This window comes from Diabrotica virgifera, chromosome 9 (assembly GCF_917563875.1).
Source record: "Diabrotica virgifera virgifera chromosome 9, PGI_DIABVI_V3a".
Taxonomy (NCBI): Eukaryota; Metazoa; Arthropoda; class Insecta; order Coleoptera; family Chrysomelidae; genus Diabrotica; species Diabrotica virgifera.
The window spans coordinates 156,692,847-156,719,595 of record NC_065451.1 but is presented as its reverse complement, the minus strand read 5'-3'; the positions used below and the strand labels follow the sequence as shown (position 1 = coordinate 156,719,595).

Sequence of the window (26,749 nt, the reverse complement as noted above, 5' to 3'; positions counted from 1 at the left end):
ATAAGAATGGCTCTCGGCTATATCTCAGGAACCGTTTATAGTAGAGCTTTGAAATAAAAAATTTTATAACAAAAGTTGCCTCAGGAAAAGCCTGGAAATTATTTTCATAATTGTGGGACCACCGCTAGAGGGCGTAATTGAATATCAAAAATTAAAAAATCTAAATTTTACAAAATTTTCCTAATGAAGGGGCACTGGAAATCCGATCGTCGTATTCTTCATAAAATTCTACGCATACTTGATTTGACAAGTTTAGGTCTACCTTTGGAAATAAGAGGTGGGGGTGAGTGGGAACCTTGTTATGAAAAACTGGCTGTGAGTCCGGTTCTGCTTAATCAAATTTTGCAAACTTGGTCTTGTTGAAGATAGATCTTTTTCATCAATGTAAAAGTTATGATTTCGAACCAACTTACTGAGTAATATGCCAGCTAGAAGGCGTTATTTAATTTTTTTCAGAAATCTAGTGTTCCTTGGAAAATATTAAATACAAACATGCATTTTTAATACCATATTACAAAATTAGACAAAATTAGCAACAGAATAGCGAAAACCGTATGTTAATACCTTTTTTCTATCTCGAGATATCTTACAAAACGTATAAATTTAAAAACATAACTGTTACTGTCACCGGTAAACGAAATAATTCATTAAAAGTAGTGTGCTATGGAAACAACAAAGAAACATTTTCCATCTCTCAACGTATATTAGGTCTTTTCAACGCTTCTCATTTGTTTCGAGCCTCGTTCATATCTCGTATATTAATATTATACACGGATTATACGGCATATGACAGAGGCTCGAAACAAATGAGAAGCGTTGAAAAGCCCTATTACAAAGAAATAAAAACAACTATTTAGTAATGACATAAACGTTCAAATTTTTGCCCATCATTTTCGTTGCAAACATTTACTCTTTCAAGAGTAGATTGAACAGCAGTCTCAATTTCTGCTCTCGATATGCTTTGAATGGCGTTTAGTATTCTCTGGATAATGTATTCTAGAGTAGTGTATGATGGGTAACAATTTGAATATTTAGGTCGTCACTAAGTAGTTCTTTTTGTTCTGTGTTATATTTAATTTTAATAGTATTGCTTCTCTTTATATTGTTGTTTTAATTAATTATATTTTTATACGTTGACATCTGGAAAATGTTATTTTGTTTTTTTCCACAGCACACTACTTTTCATTAACTTAGTTTACCGGTGATAGTAACAGTTATGTATAAAATTTACACGTTTCTCGAGATATCTTGAGATAGAAAAAAGGTATCGACATGCGGTTTTCGCTATTCTATTGCTAATTTAATCTAATTTTATAAAGTATGATTAAAAATGCATACTTGTATTTAATATTTTCCAAAGAAAACTAGATTTATGAAAAAAATTAAATAACGCCTCCCAGCTGGCTTATTACTTATTAGGATGGTTCAAAAGTATCACGCTTACATTGAAGAAAAAGATCTGTCTTCAACAAGACCCAGCTTTCAAAATTTGATTTAGCAGAACCGGACTTACAGCCATTTTTTCATAACAAGGTTCCCACTCACCCCCACCTCTTATTTGCAAAGGTAGAGTTAAACTTGTTAAATCAAATATGCGCATAATTTGATGAAGAATACAATAATCGGATTTCCAGTGCCCCTTCATTAGGAAAATTTTGTAAAATTTAGATTTTTTTATTTTTGATATTCAATTACGCCCTCTAGCGGTGGACCCACAATTATGAAAATAATTTCCAGGCTTTTCCTGAGGCAACTTTTGTTATAAAATTTTTTATTTCAAAGCTCTACTATAAACGGTTCCTGAGATATGGCCGAGAGCCATTCTTATTGGGACACCCAAAAAATTTTGTTACTACAAGTTGTGCTTAAATAATTAAATAATTTATTTAAATTAAGTAAATAACTTTTGTTAGTAGGTTTTAACTCAATACAGGTTTTTTTTCTATTAAAAAACGATACGAAAACGACTGGCGATAGAAAATTCTAAAACCCGTCATCTTGACTGCTCCGGTGCTTCTAGGTATGCCAAAATGTTGGTGCTTCTAGTATTAAGTCTATTTGTTTGCAACTGGCAGCTTATGTAAAGACTTTAGACTAATTAGTCTCATGAGTCACTCTCTCAAACTACTTCTTAACCCTTAAACGCCCAACCTTTTTTAGGTTCCATGTACGCCCAAGGGTGGGTAAAAAATGTCCACCTCGAAAATAGCTAATATATTTATTGAGAGTTGTTGGAAATGGATTAAACTTAAGAATCTTTTGCTTAATAAACACAGCATCTTCTAAAATATTAATATAAACAATTTACAAATCTTACAACAAAATTACAATGTACATCAAAATTAACATACCAGTGAAAGCCAGTAATTCAGATTTGTCGATTTTCTCCACATTCTTCCTTTCAGCATTGGCGGATAATTATGTGGATTATGTAATTAAATGTCGATAAGTATGTGGATTATGTTCCTACCAACGAGAAATTAAATAGAAACCTTTAGTAACAAGTTTTACCAAGTGTGTACTTTTATGCAAACCCATATTTAACTCAAGCTATTACTTTTATTTTCAAAAATATCTGTAGAACCAATTTAACATTCGATAAAAGGCTGTCTTTTTAACAATAAATAATTTTTGTAAAATTTTTAAACACGTAGGTAATAAATATGTTACAAGAGAATACGCATTCGGTGGACATTTTTTACCCACCCTTGGGCGTTTAAGGGTTAAGGTAATTCTTGATAGAAGTAAGCCGAAATGTGAAGAAACAATGGGAAACAAACAATTCGGTTTCAGAGCAGGATTGGGAACATGGTGAGCTTTATTCACAATGAAAACATTACTTCAACGATCATGGGAAGTACAGAACCAACTTACGTCTGCTTTATAGATTTTGAAAAGGCGTTTGATAAGGTTCAACATGATAAGCTGCTTGAATATCTAGAAATGATTGGAATAGATGCTAAAGATTTGAGACTTTTACAACATATTTGGAATCAAGAAGCTTTTATTCTGGTAGACGGCAAAGAAACAAACAAAATTTACATTCAAAGAGGTGTCAGACACGGCTGTGCGTTATTGCCATATTTATTTAACGTTTACTAAGAAATATTATTTAACGAAGCCTTGGAAGGGCAATGTGGAGTTCGTATTGTGGGAGAAATTATTGACAACATCAGATATGCAGACAACAAACAACAAATTGCCAACAACGAATGCTTGTCGGATATTATTATTTCAAATTAACTTTTGTATTTCCGACTAAAAAAACAAAACTTTAGACAAGTGTTTCATTCAGTTTTTTTCAATGTAATTTTTTGTTCCTATAGTTATAACAGTACAAAAGTTGTGCTGTGAGAATTAATACAACGCAGCCAGTGGCGGATCCTGCAGGATCCAGCATCGTCAAAAGGGGGGACGATTGGCTAAATTGCTATGAAAAATAAAAAATGAATAATTGAATGTTTTTATAATCCCTATTATATAACTTGGTTTGAAGGGGGGGGGGCGATCGCCCCTATCGCCCTTTCCTGAATCCGTCACCCAACAGGGTCTTTTGTGTTCCATAAAGTAAGAAAGTTTTATATCTTTCTATATTTTCATACTTATAAACATACATAATAAACGATATAAATTCCAAACTTGTATGTTCATTATATTTTTTTACTAAAAAAAATAATTGCAGATATTACTAATATATTTTTAAATCTTTCTATTGACCTCCGCAATGGTACCTAAGCCAAACTAATGCAAAACGAAGCATAGTTTCCTTTCACCCTGTTTGGAGGGTGAGTAGAAAAACACTACTTTTTTTTTTTTAATTGGGAAACTTTTTCAAAATGTGTTTGCTCACTAGGCCCTTAACCTATTAGCCGTGACACACATTTTGCACATTTTTTGTTGCCGATTAGATAAATAGCAGTCTGAGCTATTTATCTAAGCAAGCTACAAAGCCTGAAAACCTCAAAACTGTTTCTATTGACCTCGTTTAACCCTTGCAGGACCCAGTGGCGGCCGGTCAGGGTCGGCAGTGCCGACTCACACATTTATGGACACATTATCCCTACGGGTAAGAAACTTTTCAAATTAATAATCCCAGCCATGCATCCGATTGCGATTGTGTGAATTCTTTTTTATAAGATCTACTTCGGCAGGGACGGCAAGACGTCCCTAGATTTACGATTTAAGGTCGCCTCATATTATAATGCACGTCGCGTTTTCGTCACGTAGCGTTTCGTTTTCGAAAAATATAATTTAATGGTTTTTAAATTGAACCATTCATATTGTGCGTATAAGACACGTAACGTAGCGTATAAGACACGTTACGTCTGCGTTCGGTTCATTCGAAAACAATATTTTTCGGATGTTGACAGATACGGGTCGTTTTCCCCTTGTTGTTTATGTAGGTATTTCTTTGAATTTGATACCGAGTATTTAGACCGGTCAGTATCGTCGCCCTCGCTAGCGAAATTATTCCGATTCGATTTTTTGCACAAATTTACTCAAAGAGAGGTTCTTATAACATATCCACAGGGTGCCAGGCGGTGCCGTGGTCGAAAAATTGTTTAAACAATCTTTTTTAAACAAATTCACAAAAATATTTTTTCATTCGAGCAATATTTTTTTTAGATAATTTGGGTAATTCTGAGCAAAAAAGGTTTCTTGTCATTTTTCTCTAAAATTGCGAAAAATCAAGGCTTAATAACTCGATTAAAAATTATTATTATGAATTTCAATAAGTGACCAAATCAAGTTTCAAACAACTTCTTCAAGGTCCTGAAGATATTTTTGTCATTATTTTATTACAAAGCTGTTATTTTTAACTATTAACAATTACCGCTATAGTCCAACTGTATCGTCGCCCCCGTTAGCGTAATTAGATTATTTTGCACAAACTTACTCAAAAAGAGGTCCTTATAACACATCAACAGGGTTCCGGGCGGTGCCGTGGTCTAAAAATTGTTTAAACAATTTTTGTTAAACAAATTCACAAAAATAATTTTTTATTAATAATTTAATTAAACCCAAATTAATAATAATTTGAGTTATTCTGGGCAAAAAAGGTCTCTTGTGATTTTTCGCTAAAATTGATTGTTGTCGAGTTATATGGCCATTTCCGCATTTTTGCAAGATATGTTTTTTGCTAAGAATAACCCAAATTATCTAAAAAAAATCGTTCGTAATGAAAAAATTATTTTTGTGAATTTGTTTAATAAGAATTGTTAAAGCAATTTTTTGACAACGGCACCGCCAGGCACCCTGTGGATGTGTTTGTTATAAGGACTCTTTTTGAGTAAGTTTGTGCAAAAACATCTAATCGAAATAGTTTCGCTAACGGGGGCGACGATACAGTTGGACTATAGCGCTAATTGTTAATAACTAAAAATAACAACTTTGTAGTAAAATAATGACAAAAATCTCTTTGGGACCTTGAAGAAGGGGTTTGAAACTTGATTTGGTCACTTATTGAAATTCATAATAATACTTTTAATCGAGTTATTAAGCCTTGAAAATGGCCTTTTCGCATTTTTCAAATTTTTAATCGCATGTAACTCGACAACAATCAATTTTAGAGAAAAATGACAAGAGACCTTTTTTGCCCAGAATGACCCAGTTTATTTAAAAAAATATTGCTCGAAATGAAAAAAATATTTTTGTGAATTTGTTTAAAAAAAATGTTTAAACAATTTTTCGACCACGGTACCGCCCGGCACCCTGTGGATATGTTATAAGGACTTCTTTTTGAGTAAGTTTGTTTAAAAATATCGAATCGGAATAATTTCGCTAGCCGACGCGACGATACTGCCCGGTCTAATTTAAAAAGTAGTTTTCGAGGCAATTTGTCATGTAAACATGTGTTGTGACAATAAACACATCTGCACCGCACCAAACTGAAACCAACGTAAACGTTCTATGTATGATAATGTGAATGGGCAGTCCGATTGCCGGTCTGCAAACGCTACGTGCCGAAAACGCGACGTGCATTATAATATGACGCGACCTTTACTTGTAAGAAGCGCTGTGGAATATTAGCCGATAGGCAACCAATTATACATTTCACCACAATTTCACCCGTATTTGAATGGCAGAGTCCGGCAGATACCAATCTGCCGATCTGTGATGGGCAGACACCAGAAGCAGGCAAGGCACGTACCAAGCCACGTACCCTTCTAATAGTGCGCTCGGGATGAAATAAATTAGCTTTTGGAATTTTAAATCTCAGATAGTTTTCACTGTACCAAATCTTCGTAAACAGCTTTTGGAAGTTTTTAATTTTATTAATAACCCTCTATGGTACCATGTATATTTAAATATACAAATATTATCTCTGGTCTATATTGGTTTATATCGATCTTAAAACAAAATTGGTCATTGTATATTCTAAAATACATGTCTAAGCAACTGTATTATGTAGGTTTTCTATATAAATTCCAAATAACAGCGATAAAAAAAATGGCAACATCGAGGGGGTTGTCTAATGACGTTACTAGCAGAACCGCCCACTTCAGTGAATTATTTGTGGGGTTTTACGCAGGTAAAAATAGAAATGAAATTTAGTATTTAGTCTTGTAAAGTCTTTTGAATAGCAAGGTGTGTTTTGTGTTTCAATCTTCGACTCGTGAGAAGTAGTAGTGCATATTTTACAACTATACATATATTCAAATATACACTGTGCAATAGTGACTGAATTTTTCTGTACTTTCGGTATTTTTATTTTGATTATGGATCCAACACGTTTTTATGGCAAACAAAAGGAAACACATATACTTTTACCAGATATTGACAGTGATCTTGATTATAGAAGCGATGATAGCATAACAGATGAAACTTATCTACCAGATATGTTACAGGGTAAGTTTTTCCTACATATTTTCAACTTTTTTTAGTAAATTCCTGTTTCTAGATTCATCTAGTAGTGATGATCAAATAGTAGAAGGTGACCAATTGGGTCAGCAAGCGGATTCTTCTGATGATGAAGATCTACCGCTACCCCTATCAGACCTAACAAATAATCAAATTCCCATTCGTTCAAATTATGGAAAAAAGAAAATAGATTTGAAATGGACAAATTCAAAGAATGAGGCAGCTCAAACGCCTCTTTGGGGTGCCCACCTACATGATGAAACTGAAGTGAAAACTCCCGTCCAATATTTTTATAAATTAGTTGATAAAGCTTTGTTAGATTATATAGTGGAGCAATCAAATTTGTATGCTACACAAACAGATATATCTGGAAACTTTCTATGGATTCAAAAGATCTGGAACAGTTTTTAGGAGCATGTTTTTATATGTCACTGATATCGGTACCAGGTACTAGAAGGTATTGGAGTAATGCTTGTAGAATTTCTCAAGTCGCTGATGTAATGCCGTTACGAAGATTTGAGCAAATAAAAAAAAATTTACATTTTGCTGATAATCACCAACTACCATTGAATCCGCCAGATCGTTTGTTCAAAATAAGAAACGTGATTGAAACCATAAGGCACAATATGAAGTCCATACCAATAGAGCAACATTTATCTGTTGACGAGCAAATTATTCCCTATAAAGGACGTAGCGGGCTAAAGCAATATAATCCCAAAAAGCCAAAGAAATGGGGTTACAAATTATTTTGTCTTGCAGTTGCGAGCGGCATAGTATATGATTTTGAGGTTTATTGTGGAGCTCATAAGCAACCAGACGATTTACCAGATATAAGTGCCAGCAGTAATGTTGTTATTCGCTTAGCTGAACGCATACCAAAAAAAAACAAAACTTTTTGCTATTTTATGATAATTGGTTTTGCAGTCCTGAGTTGCAAATAAAGTTATCTGAAAATGGCATCAAGGGTTTGGGTACAGTTCGTACAAACAGGGTTCCCGAAAACAAGCTGCCAGCAGATAAAGTGCTAATGAAGCAAGGTCAAGGGAGTTGTGTGGAAAAGATTGCTGTCCATAACAGCACAACACTTAGAGTAGTCAAATGGTATGACAATAAGGCAGTGACATTGCTAAGTACATTTGCCAGTGCTTCTCCTGTAACGACTGTCCAGAGGTACGACCGTAAAAAAAGGAAAGTATAACAATAAAATGCCCCAGTATTATTATTTTACATAATAAATTTATGGGGGGAGTGGATTTGATAGATTCTCTCTTGGCACTTTACCGAACAAAGATTCGGTCGAGAAAATATTATCTTAGAATATTTTTTCATCTAATGGACATAAGCGTCATAATTGCTTGGCTTATGTATAGACGAGCTAGCGATGACTGTGGAATTCCTAAAAAACAACAACTGTCTTTATATGACTTCAAGGCAGATGTTTATGTTGGGCTAGTAAGTTAGCAAAAAGAGGTAGCCCATCCGGCAGTACACCATCATTGGATAAAAAAAAATAAAACTTGTGTCTCCGCAAACGCAGACTGTATTTCTGATAGAATGGACCATTGGCCCCACTATGAAAAAAAGACAAGAAGATGTAAGAATAAAAAATGCCAAAAAATAACAAAAGTAAAATGCACTAAATGTAATTGTTTCCTATGTTTTGTTCCAGACAGAAACTGTTTCCTAGATTTTCATCAATAGTTTTATTTTTTTATTATTAGTAGATTATTTGTAGATATTGTGCCTGCTTTTTTATATTATCGTAAGAACCGTCTATGAAAAATCTGTATTGACTAAGGTATAGAATTGCAGTTTTTTTAATAATATATGCACAATGTATATCTGAATATACACTTTTTTTTTCAAAGAAATAAAAACTTTTAAAAATAAATAACTACCTAAAACTAGTCTAAATTATTATACTTTCCCATATTTACCTTAAAAAAATTTTTTGCTGCTGTCTAAAATGGTGTGTGCAATAGGGGGATAAAGGTGACAATTTTGCAAGTGATGATATCTCGATCCGTGAAGCAATCGGTTTGAAAACTTTACTAAATGTTTAATTTAATATTTTTTACATATTTTTAAGAAAGTGTTTACCCAAACTGATGTGATACTCAATGTTGTTCAAAATCAGTCAACTGACATTATTTATTCCAAAAGTAGAATAACAAAGCTGGTAAAAAATCTCAGAGATAGTAATTTTGAATATATACGCAGTGACGTTTTATATTCGCTTGATATGTCCGAACACCCCCAAAAAATACAAAAGTATGACACAGATCTCGAAAATCAAGTATATTTTGAAATTTTTGATACTGTTATTACTTGTGCAAATAGATACTCATTTTTTCAAATTTTGAAGATTTGCAAATTTTTGAAGATTTGCAAAAATTTAAAAGTTACGCCAAATAATTTTTAAAATATCTATTAGACAAGTGTATTAAAACTATCTATCATTCTTTAATCAAATAAACTAAGGAAATTAATTAAAAGGTTTATATGCTGATCCAAATATTTTCGAAAGCTGGGATAAGTTACAAAATATTTATAATTTTATTTACCTACTGCAATTCATTACAACAAAATGTACCCGAAATTAATAAATTGAAGACCCTGGTGGAAGAAGGGGATAAGTACCAAATTCTGCAAAAGCGAGATAGGTGCTTATTTAGGTTGAAAAATAACTGATCTTGCCTGGCGCAAGTATAGGATATGTACAGGTAATAGATACTGAAATTATAAGAGAAAACTACTTATCCCCTGGTATGGTCTGGTGCAAGAACAGTATAAGAAATGTGTAACTTATCTCGTTCTTGCACCAAATTTTGAATTATTTTTTATATGTGAGTTATTCTGTCCCACTATTGCACCGGTGGCTTGCCGCGATTGGGTAAGGTACCGGTATCTGCACGAGCAACGTAGTCGTAGTCACTGAGAAACTGTTGGAGAGTTGTTAACATAGTTCTAGTACGAGAGGTACGGTTTAAGATTATTTTCTTCCGGTGCCGAAATCTGTCTGTAAAGGAAAGTTTACTATTTCTACATATCGTGTATTTAAATACACAAAAACTTAAATGGTGTTGAAGTTAGTCAGACTGTTAGTGCCTCTTTCTTTACACATTTTACCATGTTTAAAACTAACTCACAACCAAAATGTCAAAATGTTACGAAAATGCTTTGCGTATTAAGCATGCAAAATATCAAAATGTTATGTTGTTAGCTAATGAATATGTCGGAAAGAACGAAATGTATTTTATCAATCTCTTAAATCGGACAAAGATACATTAGAAGAGATAGAAGTTGATTCAGATGTCACGGATACACATAGCTCTGTCGATGATGAGTCTGATTAATTAATTTATTTTATTAAAACGTTTATAATGGATACCTGTTTGTATAAGAAATAGACTTTCTGTTAAAATTGCGTTGCTTTATTTTATATTCATTTTTATTAATAAGTACTCCACATTTAATAATAAAGTATTTCTTCTGAAAATGGGTTTTAATGTAACTTATCCCCTTTTTGCACCTGCTGTAAACTACAGTAAAAAAGGGCTTAAACTTATCCTATTATTGCACCAAATTATTTTTCCTTAATAGCATTGTTGTTTTCCGCCATTGTAGAATGGCGGCAAAATCATATATACCTGTTGTATTAGTTCGGCCCTACTTCATGAACAACATAAATTTTAAATTAAAAAATAAAACTTTTTTTGCTTCTCCTGTAAAATTTACATATTGTTACTTATCCCCTTCTTGCATCAGGGTCTTCAATTATTATCATGAATTATCTCATTGCTACCAAATTTTGCCTTAAATGAACGGGATTTCTCTTGTCTCGAAAGTGTCAAAACGTATTGTCGAAACACCATGAAACAAAAGAGAATGTCAAACTTTTCTCAAATTAATGTCAATAGAAAAAAACTATTAAAATCTCTCCAACACATTAATACACTTTACGATGATGTTATAACCCATTTTGCTACGTTTAGGTTCTAAATCTATGTGAAAAAAAAACAAAAAAAAAAAAACAAAAAAATATAAAAAAAAACAAAAACCAAAAATCTTCTATGATGATTGAAGCCTTTTAATTAGATGATATACCTATCTGAGGAGACAAAAACCTTGCCAACCCTGTCTCTAAAGCCACGAGCCGCCACTGGCAGGACCAACCTTTTATGAGAAACACCTAGGACCAAGGAGGGTCAATAAATATCCACACATAAATTAATTGAAAACGTGCTTCATTATTTAACAATTTAAAAATAACACTTAATTATTATTCCTAGACGTTAATGGAACAGTTAAAAGATACGAATTTATAATTTAGCCGGAGTCTTCTTTGGCTTTAGTGGAATTGGCATCATCGTAGGATACAGAAACATTTTTGACTTCTTGCTGTGCTTACCGCATACATAATACATACATACTTGCATTTTGAACAAACTATGGTTGTTTTATGCCCATATACAGGGTGTCCCGAAAAGATTGGTCATAAATTATACCACAGATTCTGGGGTCAAAAATATGTTGTTTAAACCTGACTTACCTATATACAATAGTGCACACAAAAAAGTTACAGCCCTTTGAAGTTACAAAATGAAAATCGTTTTATTTTCATATATCGAAAACTCTTGGAGATTTTTTATTGAAAATGGAGATGTAGCATTCTTATGAAAGCAACATCATAAAGAAAAATTAAAGTGAAATTTGTTCACCCCATAAAAATTTTATGGGGGTTTTGTTCCTTTAAACCCCCCAAACTTTTATGTACGTTCCAATTAAATTATTATTGTGGCACCGTTAGTTAAACACAATGTTTTTAAAACTTTTTTGTCTCTTAATACTTTTTCGATAAGGCAGTGTTTATCGAGATATTTTGAATATTTGTCGAATCCACCACATATTTTTATATGGTTAAGTACGATGATAGAAACTTGTTAATAATCTGAAAATTTATTTATAATTTATATTTTAGGTATATTTTGAAAAAGAAGCCACATCTCGATAAAAGGTGACTTACCAAAAAAAAAGACTGAGAGGCTAAAAAGTTTTAAAAACACTGTGTTTAACTAATGGTACCGCAATAATAGTTTAATTGGAACGTACACAAACATTTGGGGGGTTTAAAGGAACAAAACCCCCACAAAATTTTTATGTAAACATATTAAAAAAGAAGGCGCATCTCGATAAAAACTGGCTTATCGAAAAAATAATAGGAAGCAAAAAAGTTTTAAAAACGTTGCGTTTAACTAATGGTACCACAATAATGAATTAATTGGAACGTACACAAACGTTTGGGGGGGTTTAAGGGAACAAAACCCCCATAAAATTTTTATGGGATGGACAAATTTCACTATAATTTTGTTTTAACATGTTCCTGCCATAAGAATGATACATGTCCATTTTCAATAAAATATCTCTAATTGTTTTCGATATATTGAAAAAAATCGATTTTCATTTTGTAACTTCAAAGGGCTGTAACTTTTTTATGAGCACATTTGTACAAGGTAAGTTAGGTTAAATCGAACTATTTTTGACCCCAGAATGTGTGGTATAATTTATGACCAATCTTTTCGGGACACCCTGTATAACAGTATATATATCCCAGGAAACACAAAACCTCATGAGCAAAAGAAAAACATTAATAGAACAAGATAAGAGAAACACAGATTACAAAGAGGTAAACAAAGCTATCAGAAAGAACATCAAGGAAAGTCAAAGGAGAGTACAGGAAGAAAAAATAGAAAAAACCATTGAACAAAATAAAAATATGAAGTGCTTAAAACCACAGCTTGGAAGCATACAGATTAATAGTATAAAGAACGAAGAAGGCATAGAGACCAATAATATAGAAGAAATTATACAAATAACACAAGAATATTATAAAAACCTCTACAATACAAAACAGAAACCAACACAAGAAATCCTTAAGCAATTACAAATAAAAATAAAAAATGTCAATTCCGACTTACAACCAGAAATCAGTAAGAATGAGATAAAAAGAGCACTCAAGGAGATGAAGAATAATAAATCGCCAGGAAAAGACGGGATAACTGTAGAAATGCTAAAAAATGGTGGGAAAACAACTAGAGAAGTTTTGTACACACTTATGAATAAAATATTAATGACAAAACAAATACCCAACACTTGGAACGAAGCAGTAACATTGTTACTATTTAAGAAAGGAGATAAAAAGGATCTAAAGAATTACAGACCCATAACTTTACTAAATGTGATGTACAAACTATTAACCAAGATATTAACAAACAGATTAACAACTAAATTAGATGGCTACCAGGCAAGAGAACAAGCCGGATTTAGAAAAAGCTTCAGTACAAGTGACCACCATTTAACTATGAAGATATTAATCGAAAAAGCTAATGAATATCATATAACGCTATACATGGCATTTCTTGACTTCGAAAAAGCATTTGATAGTGTGGAACACTGGGCAGTAAAGAATTCCCTACAAAACAGCAGAATAGACTACAGATATACCGACTTAATTACAAATATATTATTGTGTTTTCAATTTATCAATCAAAAGCAAAATGAAAATTAAATTAATTTTTTTTTAAATAACGCGGGCACATAAATTTGATACACCCTGTATATTGAGCTGTAGATATTTCTTAGAATGTAGTTTGGATGTAAGTAGATTTCTCTTTTAATGAGCTTTCCGATGAACCATTAAAGACTTTTGTGAATAATTAAAGTGAAAATAACGATGTATTTAGATTTAAAAAGGAAAAAGATTGTTTAGTTTAGAGGTAATTATCAATTTCTAGAAAAGTGGTTTTATGGAGAAAGTTTGGAATTTTAGTATCTTTGTGTCAACCCGAGTGAATGTTGGAGAGTTTCCACGAAAGTAATTAGGATGGTAGGAATAATTTAAAAATGACTGTTTTGTTTGTCGAATGGAAAAAAGTCGAGGTTTCTGATGTTTGGCAATGTGGAAGGGGAAAAGTAGTTAGAATGATTGAGGAGTTTGAAAAAGAAATTATTATGTTTTTGGCATCGCTAAGGAGCGGTTCGACGTGTTAAGTGGATAGATAGTTAGCAGATACCAGTGGCTGTTTGATAGTGGAGAATAGTGTTGAAAAGTGGAACGAGAGACAGATCAAATTGAGACGAAATACCTCTTTAATTCTGTATTATTGTGAGAAGGAGACCAGAGAATTTTTGGAGTTTTGTTTGAATCGAGTACGTGTCAAAAGAGACCCGGCTTGTTGGAGAATTGGTGCTGGTATGCTGATAGTTTTGAAGCTGGACAACGGAGAGAGGCTTTGATGAGTAGCCTTTAACATAGTCAACGAGGGAGAGCTGTTTGGGGTCACGAGAAGACATCCGAGTGAGTGAAGCAAAAGGTCAGTCAATTTATGTGAAAGAGATTTTTATGTTCGGGAACTAAATTTTTGAGTAAAAAGCATATGAATTAAAATTCCAATATTTCAAAATATAAATAGTAAATATAGGTAATCTTGCGAAGACATAAATTTGTTTGGTTTAGTTTGTTTTACCAAAGTCATCGGGAACAAACCGATAAATTGTTTTTTTAACTAATAAATTTAAGTGGTATAAATTTCATTCGGACATCTGTGTCCACAGGTTTTTAGATTCGATAGATTTTAGAGTATTAATTTGATAAATAAAAGACAATTCTGTATTTTTATTTTAATATTTTGCTTTATTTCTTTTCCTTATTTTATCCCCATTAGGATCAACTCAGAGATACTGAACCCACGAGAGAAGATAAGTATAACGTGAGATAATTTTAATTTTTTTTAATAGTATAAAAAAGGCACCCTGAGATTTTTTTTATTCAATTTTTGTGTATGATTTGTGACAATTAAATAATTAATCAAATAAATAATAATTAATATAAAATTAATAAGAAGCAGATCATAACAATATATGATAAGGCAACAACAACTATCAAGCTAATGAAACAAACGGAGCCTATTAAAATAAACCGAGGAGTAAGATAAGGAGATACCATCTCGCCCAAGCTATTCAACCAAGCGCTAGAAGATGTGTTCAAACAACTGCACTGGGATGGTTTGGGTATAAACATAAACGGGCAATATATGAATCACTTACGATATGCTGATGATATTGTATTAATAGCAGAAAGAAGTGAAGATTTAAAAAAAATGATGGAAGAACTAAATAGAGAATCGACAAAGATAGGACTGAAGATGAATTACAGTAAAACAAAAACCATGACCAATCAACAAGAAGAACTAGTAATTACAGTGGCACAAACAAGAATAGAACAAGTAAAAGAATATACAGGGTGTGCCAAACCTCTGGTTTTCTTTGATTACGGCTAAACTATGAGATATACAAAAAATGTTTATAACAAAACTAATGTGTATCAAAGAGGTCTATAATTTAAAATTATTTTCAATTATACAGGGTGAGTCAGAACGACGGTATGAACCAAAGTTTTATTTTTTTAAATGGAACACCCTGTATATTAAATCATTTTTAAATATATTATTTAAAAATATGAAAAATTTGTATAAGGTCTTATAGGCCTGAAGTTAATAATTTTCGAAATATTTACATTTTTATTGAGAAAAATGGTAATATTTATAGGGTTGTGGATTATGTTTCCAAGGAAATAAAAGTTTAGGTGATAGGTCAAAGTTTTTAAAATATAGTGTTATTTTTAAATAATTTAATATTTTTTACTTTTAGCCATAAAATATACAGTGTGATCAGTGATCACTATTTGCAAATACAAAATTTTCTCATTTGTTTTAAATGGGACACCCTGTATATTAGTTTTGCGTTTTATAGTAAATATTACAACCTTTCTTTTGGTATATGGCTGTATGTACCTAGCATGTTTCGTTTTGTAGATATTTTAAAAAAAACTATAGATTTTACGTTTTTGCTGATTTTTTATTTAAAAATTTTTTTGCAAAAAAAAATAATTATAATCTGGTTTTAGAAACATACACTAAAATATAAAATATGAAAATAAAAACGTAATTAAAGATTAAAATAAATCGTATGCTAGTACAATTCAATTGAATTTAATAACTTGGGATTATTTTACAAAAAATATTTTACCATATTAATGAATGCATAAATTAGTTACTAAATTAAATAAACAACCAAATTTTAAATCAACCGTAGTAATTCTTCTACCGCAGCAACTTTCCTGTACCAAATTAATTGTTAGTTATATTGTATTTACGAGTAAGATCAGTTAATAACTTTTTAATTTACCTACATCTTGAGAACGTATAAAGTATGCTTTGAAACAAATGAACGTTATGGAAGTATATTAAGAAGTAAATAGTATCTATGTACCTACTCGTGTCAAAAAGCTGGTAATAATTTCTAATGGTTTCGCCCAAAACAAATGTCATATCCAAAAATTTTTCGGTTAAAAAATTAAAATTTAAAATATAAAAAATTGTTACAAAAATTTCAACTACAAAAGTATTACCAGCTTTTGTGACACCAGTAAATACTATTTATATTAATAAATAATTTGGCTGATACATTTAACATTCATTTGTTTCAAAGCATACTTTATAATAATTTTTATATTCTCAAGATGTATGTAAGTAAATTTAACAGGTAAATTAAAAGTTTAACTAAATACAATTTAACTAACAATTAATTTGGTACAGGAAAGTTGCTGTAGTAGAAAAATTACTATGGTTGATTTAAAATTTGGTTGTTTATTTAATTTAGTAACTAATTTATGTATTCATTAATATGGTAAAATATTTTTTGTAAAATAATTTAAAGTTATTAAATTCAATTGAATTGTACTAGCATACGATTTATTTTAATATTTAATTACGTTTTTATTTTCATATTTTATATTTTAGTGTATGTTTCTAAAACCAGATTATAATTATTTTTTTTGCAAAAAAATTTTTAAATAAAAAATCCGCAAAAACGTAAAATCTATAGTTTTTTTTAAATATCTACAAAACGAAACATGCTAGGTACATACAACCATATACCAAACGCAAGGTTGTAATATTTACTACAAAATGCAAAACTAATATACAGGGTGCCCCATTTAAAAAAAAATGAGAAAATTTTGTATTTGCAAATAGTGATCACACTGTATATTTTATGGCTAAAAGTAAAAAATATTATATTATTTAAAAATAACACTATATTTTAAAAATTTTGACCTATCACTTAAATTTTTATTTCCTTGGAAACATAATCCACAACCCTATAAATATTATCATTTTTTTCAATAAAAATGTAAATATTTCGAAAATTATTAACTTTAGGCCTATAAGACCTTATACAAATTTTTCATATTTTTAAATAATATATTCAAAAATGATTTAATATACAGGGTGTTCCATTTAAAAAAATACAACTTTAGTTCATACTGTCGTTCTGACTCACCCTGTATAATCAAAAATAATTTTAAAATATAGACCTCTTTGATACACATTAGTTTTGTTAAAAACATTTTCTTGTATATCTCATAGTTTAGCCGTAATCAAAGAAAACCAGAGGTTTGGCGCACCCTGTATATATCTAGGACAAATCACTAGATTAAATAAAGAAAATCAGACCGAAGAAATAAAGAGAAGAATACGGTTGGCCTGAAAATCATTCGGAAAACTGTCATATTCTAAAGAACAGAAAATACCCGCAATACCTAAAAACAAAAGTCTTCAATCAATGTTTACTCCCTGTTTTAATATATGGCTCTCAGACATGGACGTTTACAAAAGAGAATATGGAAAAAATAGCAAAGACAGAAAGAGCCATGGAGAGACAAATGCTGAACATTAAATTATCAGACAGGAAAAGAAACGAATGGATCCGTAACAAAACAAAAGTGAAAGACGTCTCTACCCAAGTAGCAAAGCTTAAATGGAAGTTCGCCGGACACACCCTACGGCAGAAGGATGAAAGATGGACTAAGATGGTAATACATTGGAGACCATGGAACCACAAACGAAAAAGGGGAAGGCCACAGATGCGATTGTCAGATGACCTGAAGAAACACACTGGGTCAAAATGGATGCAAATTGCCCAAGATAGAGAGGCATGGAAGAAGGAAGAGGAGGCCTATATCCAAGGATGGATGTTTAGGGCTGATTAGATAGATAGATGGTTGTTTTTACCGACTTATTGGCCTTTTTTTCTTTTAGATTTTGCTAATTTGACACATGAATGATATCGTCCCTTTTCATTTTGGGACGGTGTTGAAGGTATTCAAGGGGATTGTTTATAGTCCACTGTCAAGTTTTATAAAAGTATGAGGAAATGAACTAAATTATAGAAATGCTAATTATGCCATCTAATAGGGCAGTAGTATGCCGACAACTACTAATTATTTGAGATTTTTAATAACAAAGGTATTTAGAAAATCGGATGTAATGCAATGTTGTGGATACTTTTTAACCCTCCTTGATCCTTCTAGGGTAAAACGGTACCTTACCTGGTCCTTTGTCCTTCAGATCCAACTCTCCGTTTTCTCTAATGCCAATATATTCGTAAATTAAATGTGTGCACAATCGGGGCTCAACATCTTCTGGATACGAGCCATTATATTCCATCCATCTGGCGTAATAACATATAACTTTTTTTCCATCTTTAATAATTTGACTAGAAATTGACTCTGTTGTAATTGCAGGTTTTGGTGTAGTAATAATTCTACTTATACAAGAAGGTGCAGAATTACCATATATTCCATTTCGACAATATCTAAAAAGTATTATACAGTATGGTGAATATGTTTCGAATAAACTGAATATTTCGTAAACCGGAGACTTAAAGGAAAGATCACGAAAGAGGTCGATTTATAAGTATTTTTAAATTATGATATTTTGGCAATAAGGTATATCATACGAGTGACGTCATTTATATGGGCGTGATGACGTAATCGATGATTTTTTTTAAACGAGACTACGGATCGTGTGATAGCTTATTTTAAAAGTTATTCAATTTTGTATTCGGCAATACAAATATTAACTAAATTGTTTATACCTACAGGACGTCCAAAAAATGTTTTTTTTTTAAATTAAATTAATTAACAAAAAAAAGAAGAATGTTTATAATTTATTTAATTCAAATTGTTTTTCGATCAAATTTAATGTTCAAACCAGCTCCCGTCAACCACCTGCCTGTTGGAAGTTTTAATATTTAATTTAACTTAAAAGCAATGCTTGCTTGTCACATAATAGTTATTTATGAAACAGTTCGTGAAGTATACTTTTTGCGAATGCACGCGATGTTTAGAGCAGGAGCGACAGCGGAGCGAGTGCTATACATCGCGTAAGTTCGCAAAAAGTACTTCACGCACAGTTTCATACAATATTTTATCTACGATAAACAAACAAAAAAACTAACTCTTCGTCACTGCAATTCATTTCTATTCTACAATTTTTAGAACTTTGACATTTAAAAATTCTATCTTCTTTCCAACCACAAAACTGTCAAAACTTTTGTTGTAATTTATTGCTCACATGTTATCACCATGACAACTCGAAACTTAAGGATATTTGATTATATGAAAGTGTGCCAAAAAAAAACAGTGCGAAAAAGTAAATCCCCTTTAAAATACATTGTTACTTCACGCACACTTTAAATCCTACACGCACTGCTATCATCTAGAATGACATTTTTCACAAATTAAAAACTTATTCATAATATGAGATAGAGTAGATAAACATATTTTATCTACTGTATGTCATATTGTGTATAAGTTTTTAGTTTGTGAAATCTGTCATTGTAGATAGCAGTGCGTGAAGGGTTTAAAGTGTGCGTGAAGTAACAATGTATTTTAAATGGGATTTACTTTTTCGCACTGTTTTTTGACACACTTTCATATAATCAAATATCCTTAATTTTCGCGTTGTCATGATGATGACATAATGAGCAATAAATTACAACAAAATTTTTGACAGTTTTGGGGTTTGAAAGAAGTTAGAATTTTTTTAAATGTCAAAGTTCTAAAAATTATAGAATAGAAATGAATTCCAGTGACGAAGAGTTACAGTTTTTTTATTTATTTATCGTATTTTTACTTTTTGCGAACTTACGCGATGTATAGCACTCGCCCCGCTGTCGCTCGTGCTCTAAACATCGCGCGCGTTCGCAAAAAGTATACTTCACGAACTGTTTCATAAATAACTACAGTGCGTAATCATATTATTAGAGCCACCTCAGAAAATTTTACTTTTGTTTAATAATCTCATGTTAAAAGTTTTTTCTTTATACGGTCCAAGTTGCCTTTGAAACTTTAGAAATGGATGCTATGTTTCTGTTGGAGTGATTAGTATTGAATATTAAAGTTTTTATTTCTGCTATTTTCCTTGGTGAGATGTCTTTGGATTTCCCATGATGTTCTGGTACCACTAGTGTAGCGAACGAGCAATTTTTACTAAATTCACAAAAAATAGTGTAGGCCTATCAGAATATCACTAGATAACAATGGAAACTCGCAAAGTTTATTATAACTCTAAACACCAAGAATACAAAATAATACGCACACGAGTTGCAAGCTAGGCTGGGCAGCACTGACAAACAATGGCATCTGAGTCACGCATTGCCACACATGCGTGTTGCCATTATTGTCAGACTGTTTATTACACTTTCATAAAGTGTAACAAGACAGCCAAATGGAAACAAATCCATATATGATACAGCTCAATTATATACCCTTCCTCTAAACATTGAATTTTACTAGGTGGCTCTAATAATATGATCACCCACTGTATGTTCTGTTTTCTGACAACAGTAAAATGTATTTTGAATTAATAAATTATAAAAGATCTTTTTTTTTGTAAATTAATTTAATTTACTTTTGTCAATTATTTTTTTGAACGCCCTGTATAAACAAATATGTTAATATTTATATTACTGAACGGTATTTTTCCTTAAAGTTGCCGGTTTACGAAATATCGAATTTATTCCAAACATTTGCACCATACTGTATACGAGAACATTATGTGAATATAAGAAAAATATTATTTCTATTGTAATGAGTTCTTTATTTTACTTTATTTTTTAAGTTTATTTTAATTGAAACCACTTAATTTATTAGTCCATATGGACTCCAATTCTCCAATGAGTCCGTTCCATACAAGTTTTCTTATTTATATTTAGTCCGAAGTACCACTTCTTGTTAAAATCCGACACCAAGAACAATACGCCACAAAAACCAACTTAACTGATATACCCAGTAATAACTAACTTACTCAAATAATATCTCATTAAATAAAAAAGATGACATTCCCTTGCCTTTTACATCTAAATAAGATATCACAATATTTTTAAATGAACAATTTTATAGTTACCAATAGGTACCAAGGGTATTATAAGGATAATAACGCTTGAGGTCAATGGTGTATAGACCGAGGGCCTTCGGCCCAAGGTATATAAGTTGACCGAAAGCATTATTATTATAATACCCGTGGTGCCTTCAACGTTTAATGTCCGACTAAATTATTCTTTATATGCAAAAAATTTGAATGAGTTTTGAATAAATTAGATTTCAAATAAGTACATTTACCAGAAATAGTCGTAACGTAATTGTGGTAACCATAGTTTTACTTAGAGTTTTATTTGTCAACTTGACAGTATTTAACTCGTTATTTAAATTTAATAGGCCCTATGGCGTTATTTTTCAGTAACACGCCCTTGGGCGTTATATCGTACTTAATAGACTTCGAAATAATCATTATTTGTCAAATAGTAAACCAGTCGGACATAATAATATAATTTTTAATTAAAAAAAAATCTAAAATGAAGATATTATTCTGATTTGGTAATTAACTTCATTTTTATTACACCAATGAACCTTAAAAGGGGAAAGGCGCAAAATGTTGCCTGTCAAAATGTTCAATGTGTTTTAAATGTAGGTATTTAGTTTTTTCGAATCCTGAGAAAACTAATAAATATTTTTTAAAAATTTAAACGCAGAATGAAAGACTGCATTATTACCGAGGGCCGAAAGTCCCTTAGAATGAATGAAAAGTTTCTTTTGAATGATATATTTGCAATTAAAAATCAAACTAAATTTTCTCTTTTATTTTCACCCCTGTAACTTATTATAATAAATATTATATAAGTTTTCAGGGACATTGGGCCTCAGTAATAATGTAGTCTTTCATTCTGAGTTTAAATTTGTCAAAAATATTTATTAGTTTCCTCAGGATTCGAAAACAATAAAATACACTTAAGGGGATGGGTACGTATTTTCGGCTGCAATGCTATTCAAATGGGGATCCATTTTTTTCGAATTCTGAGAAAACTAATAAGTATTTTTGAAAAATTTAAACGCATAATGAAAGATTACGTTCTTACCGAGGGCCGAAAGTTCCTGAAAACTTCTATAATGTTTATTTTAATAAATTACAAGGATGAAAACCTAAGAGAAAATGTACTGTGATTTTTAATTTCAAATATCTCATTCAAAAGAAACTTTTTATTTATTCTAAGGGACTGTCGGCCCTCGATAATAATTTAGTCTTTCCTTCTCCGTTTAAATTTTTTAAAAATATTTATTAGTTTTTTCAGGATTCGAAAAGAATGGTCCGTCGTGATATTTTCCAAATCGAACATTCGCTATCTTTGTCATACAAAACGTACTGAGTCAAATAGCATATGATGACATGACAGTGACAGTGACAGTTTTAAATATTTGACATGGCATCGGGAATATTTTGAGTTGTTGATTAAATAATATTGATAGTGTATTCGATAAATAAATGATTTAAGACGTGAACTTAATAAAAAGTTATTATTATTTATTATTTATGAAAGATCCAAGCAGAGTGTACCTCAGAATATAAATGGCTCTAAATAAAATTTCAATCTTTAATATTCTTTTAGGTTTTCTCAAGTCGTGTAAATTAAAACTTTAGATTAGGATTAGCTTTGAATAACCTTTGTTTTTCTCCTGGTTGTTATAATATCCCTTGCCTCCGTGGTCTACCTATTCTGTGGCTAGTCACCTTGATCGATCCCTGGGTGTGAAAAGTGTTTTTCCTTTTCCCATCCTTGCTCGTTTTGGTTTCGTCATAATCCGCTGCTTGTTAGGATTAGATAGTTTTTAGTTTAGGATTTGGTGCTGGCTAAATGTGCATAGCTCCCAAGGGCAAAAAAAAAAAGATCCAAGCAGAGTATACCTCAGGATATATTCTGTGATCCAAGTATTTTTTTGTTAAAGCTGTTCAAAATTGTTCCATAATAACAATATACAGTAAAACCTGCCATATCCGGATCAATGTGGCGACAGACCGATCCGGATATGAAAAACTCCTGATATCAAGACCACTACTTCTTTTACAGTCTCTGAAACGTTTTCTCCTTCATACATTCCAGTAATCAACGCCGTCAATAACTTTCGTCGATAGACACGTTTTATAGATTCTACAATACATTATTTCGCCATCTTTTAGTTCTTCTTTTAGTGCGTTGTCCAACAGCAGGACTGCCTTTCTCGGTAGATCTCGGTAGATACGGACGGCGCAGAATCGTCCGGATATGGGGAGGTCCGGATATGACAGGTCCGGATATGGCAGGTTGTACTGTATTATTAAAAAATCACTTTAACACTTTTCCTCTTTTCTCCATTGAGTATTAGTTTTGTTGTACATATAAATTATAACAATCACTGAATACATATAGTTAGTGAAAACATTATCACATTTATTAACTAAATTAATAATTTGCAATTATACAAATAACAGTTATCCAAGAACATTCAAAAGCCATCTCTTTAAAGTTACTGATGACATTGTCAAGTAGAATGACATTCTAGTAATGTTTATATATCCATACCAGTGTAAATTTTACTACACGTAATTTGCCGTGTAAAGACAGAAAAAGTAGGGATAGGCGTAACATATTGAACATTTTGACAGGAGATATTTTGCGCATATGCCCTTAACGACATTATAAAAATTAAAACAGGTTCTTTGACATGTCAACGCATGCGTTCTGGTAAACGAGAAGCTCACATTTGAATATCCAAACAACTAAAAATTCAGTTATTTCAAGTAGTTTTTCAAGTCAAAGTATTAAAACCTTCTTTATGTAATTGCATAAAAACAGCCTTTTTCGGTTGGCCTTGGGTACACCTTTAAGCTTTTAGTTCAAAGCTGTCATATATTTCTAAGCTTGGTTTCACACACTAAGAATTTTGAACGTGCGATTGCTTGAAACGTTGGTGAAGGGCCTTAAAGAGAGAAGGCTTCTCGAGCCACTATTGGAATGTCATCGTGCATTTCAATAATCGCATTAAGGGCGCCCAAAATTACGCAATTTTTTAAAAAGCGTCTCATTAAATAAAACAATGTGAATAAAAATGAACAATTATTTATTGTAAACAACCAAACAATACATACATAATCGATGTTCCTCTTGTACCGGAAGGTGTCAAAATGTCTTCTTTATTCGTTATTATCTGCCAACTTACTACGCCACTTTTTCCTGTCCGTAGCTAATTCTTTTGCTTCTTGCCGCGATTTTCCTCTATTCAATATTTCCATCACACTTGTATTCCAGGTTTTCCTTGGTCGACCTCTCCTGTTTTTCCCTATCGGCCTCGCTTCCCATGTCATTTTAACTTGTCTGTTGTCATCCATTCTAAATAACTGTCCAGTCTATTTTAATTTCTTTTCATGAAAAAGATGAAAGATGAAGTTTTCGATCCTAATAGCATTATTAATAATATTTAGAAAATATTAAAATATTACTAAAAGATTTTTAAATCGAAAACTTATTGGTCCATTTCCTTGGTAACACCTCCAAGGCTTCTAAAATTTGCAAGCCAAATGGATGCTGAAGCGAAGAAGACAAGAGGGAATTCAAAAAACTTACAATTCACGACCCCGTCTGTTCAGCTGGTAAATTCCAACAGACAATGGACCTAGTTACTCGAAGGAGTAAAGACAAATATAAAAATAAAATAAAAATTTTATTTTTAATTCAGTTGCAATGCGAAGGCAAACAATCTTACTTTTCAATTAGAATACGGAGAGCAGTCCAGTCCCTTGAATTGCAATTTTCGGCTCTTATTGGAGCCTCATCGGAAAGAACGTAGGCTTGTTCTCCATATCCCAATTGATCCGTACTGAGAGGTTTTCCCACCCATTTCAACTGAAGTAAAAATATTAGGTGACTAGCGTCATCTGGCAATTAAAAGATGAAGTTTTCGATCCTAATAGCATTATTAATAATATTTAGAAAATATTTAATATTTTCAACAGACGGGGTCGTGAATTGTAAGTTTTTTGAATTCCCTCTTGTCTTCTTCGCTTCAGCATCCATTTGGCTTGCAAATTTTAGAAGCCTTGGAGGTGTTACCAAGGAAATGGACAAATAAGTTTTCGATTTAAAAATCTTTTAGTAATATTTTAATATTTTCTAAATATTATTAATAATGCTATTAGGATCGAAAACTTCATCTTTTAATTGCCAGATGACGCTAGTCACCTAATATTTTTACTTCAGTTGCAATGGGTGGGAAAACCTCTCAGTACGGATCAATTGGGATATGGAGAACAAGCCTACGTTCTTTCCGAAGAGGCTCCAATAAGAGCCGAAAATTGCAATTCAAGGGACTGGACTGCGCTCCGTATTCTAATTGAAAAGTAAGATTGTTTTGCCTTCGCATTGCAACTGAATTAAAAATAAAATTTTTATTTTATTTTTTCTTTTCATGAATTTTTTCCTTTAATGTTTTTACTTTTAATTCTCTTCTAATATCAATTGCAATTTCATCCTCGTGTGTCCCCTTCTTGTTTAAAATTATTCCAAGGTATTTAAATATCTCGACCTATTCTATTTTATTGACTTGGATTTCAAAATTTAAATTAACTTCTTTGTTGGATATTGAAATCACTTTTGTTTTTTTTTTCATATTTATTATAATGTTCTATTTTTTTAAATTCTGTCTCCCAGATTTTTATATTTTCTTCCAGAGCTTTTTAAGTCCGTTTCACAATAGCAATATCATCTGCAAACACACAGGCTTCGATTTTTATTTGCTGTAGGTTTCTGTATCCCATGGTATATTTTTTGGCCAACACTTTTTAATTACTTTATCAATTACACAGATAAACAGTAGTGGGATTCATACCCCTTCCTGCCTGACTCCGTAGTTATTCGTAAATTTGCTGGAAATAAGATTGCCTGTTCTTATCTGATTTATGGTGTTGCAATGCAAACTCTGAATTGTGGTTATCAGTTCCATATCTACTCCCTTATTTGTCAAGCTTTGCCATATTCCCTCTCTGCTCACAAAGTCAAAATCTTTTTCATATCTATGAATTCCAAATATACCGTTTCATCTTTTAGTATTGCTTTTTCGGTGATCTGCTGTAGAGTGAAGATATGGTCCTGGACGCTATATGTTGGCCTAAAACCACTTTGAATATCTGCTTATCTAGGCTCGACTAAATTCCGGAGCTTCCGTTCTAGGATAATTTCGTAGATTTTTAATGTTGAAGAGAGCAGCGATATGCCTCTGTAATTTCCACATTCTCTCGAATCTCCTTTTTTGTGCATAGGCAGTATTTTAGCCGTGTTCTAGTCACTCAGTATTTTTTTAGTTTGCCATGTTAGGTTTAACAGTTCATAAAGTTTCTTTTTGCCCAATGCTCCCAGATATTGCAATAACTCGGCATCTAATCCATCTATACCTGAAACTTTGTCTATTTTTAGTTGGTATAAGGCATCTTCCACTTCAGTCATTTGTATTTTATTGTCCCCGATTACATCTTGTTCTTCTGTGGTTGTTTTGCTAAAATTTGCTTTTTTGCTTACTGTTGTTGTCTTGTCTTTGCTTAAAAGTTTCATAAAATATTCTTTCCATCTTTCTATAATATGGTCTTCATTATTATAGGTTTTATTTTCTTCCATACTTTTC

General features: G+C 31.7%; 2 protein-coding genes across 10 annotated transcripts in view; one reads left to right on the top strand and one right to left on the bottom strand.

The window, feature by feature from the left end:
* LOC126891728 (uncharacterized) overlaps positions 1-26,749 on the top strand; it is an 827,477-nt gene that overhangs the window by 484,549 nt on the left and 316,179 nt on the right. The window lies entirely within an intron of this gene.
* LOC126891732 (probable chitinase 10) overlaps positions 1-26,749 on the bottom strand; it is a 114,987-nt gene that overhangs the window by 60,818 nt on the left and 27,420 nt on the right. Inside the window, exon 6 of the mRNA XM_050661007.1 lies at positions 18,311-18,576. Coding sequence (XP_050516964.1) covers positions 18,311-18,576 — 266 coding nt within the window. The remainder of the gene's footprint in view (positions 1-18,310; positions 18,577-26,749) is intronic.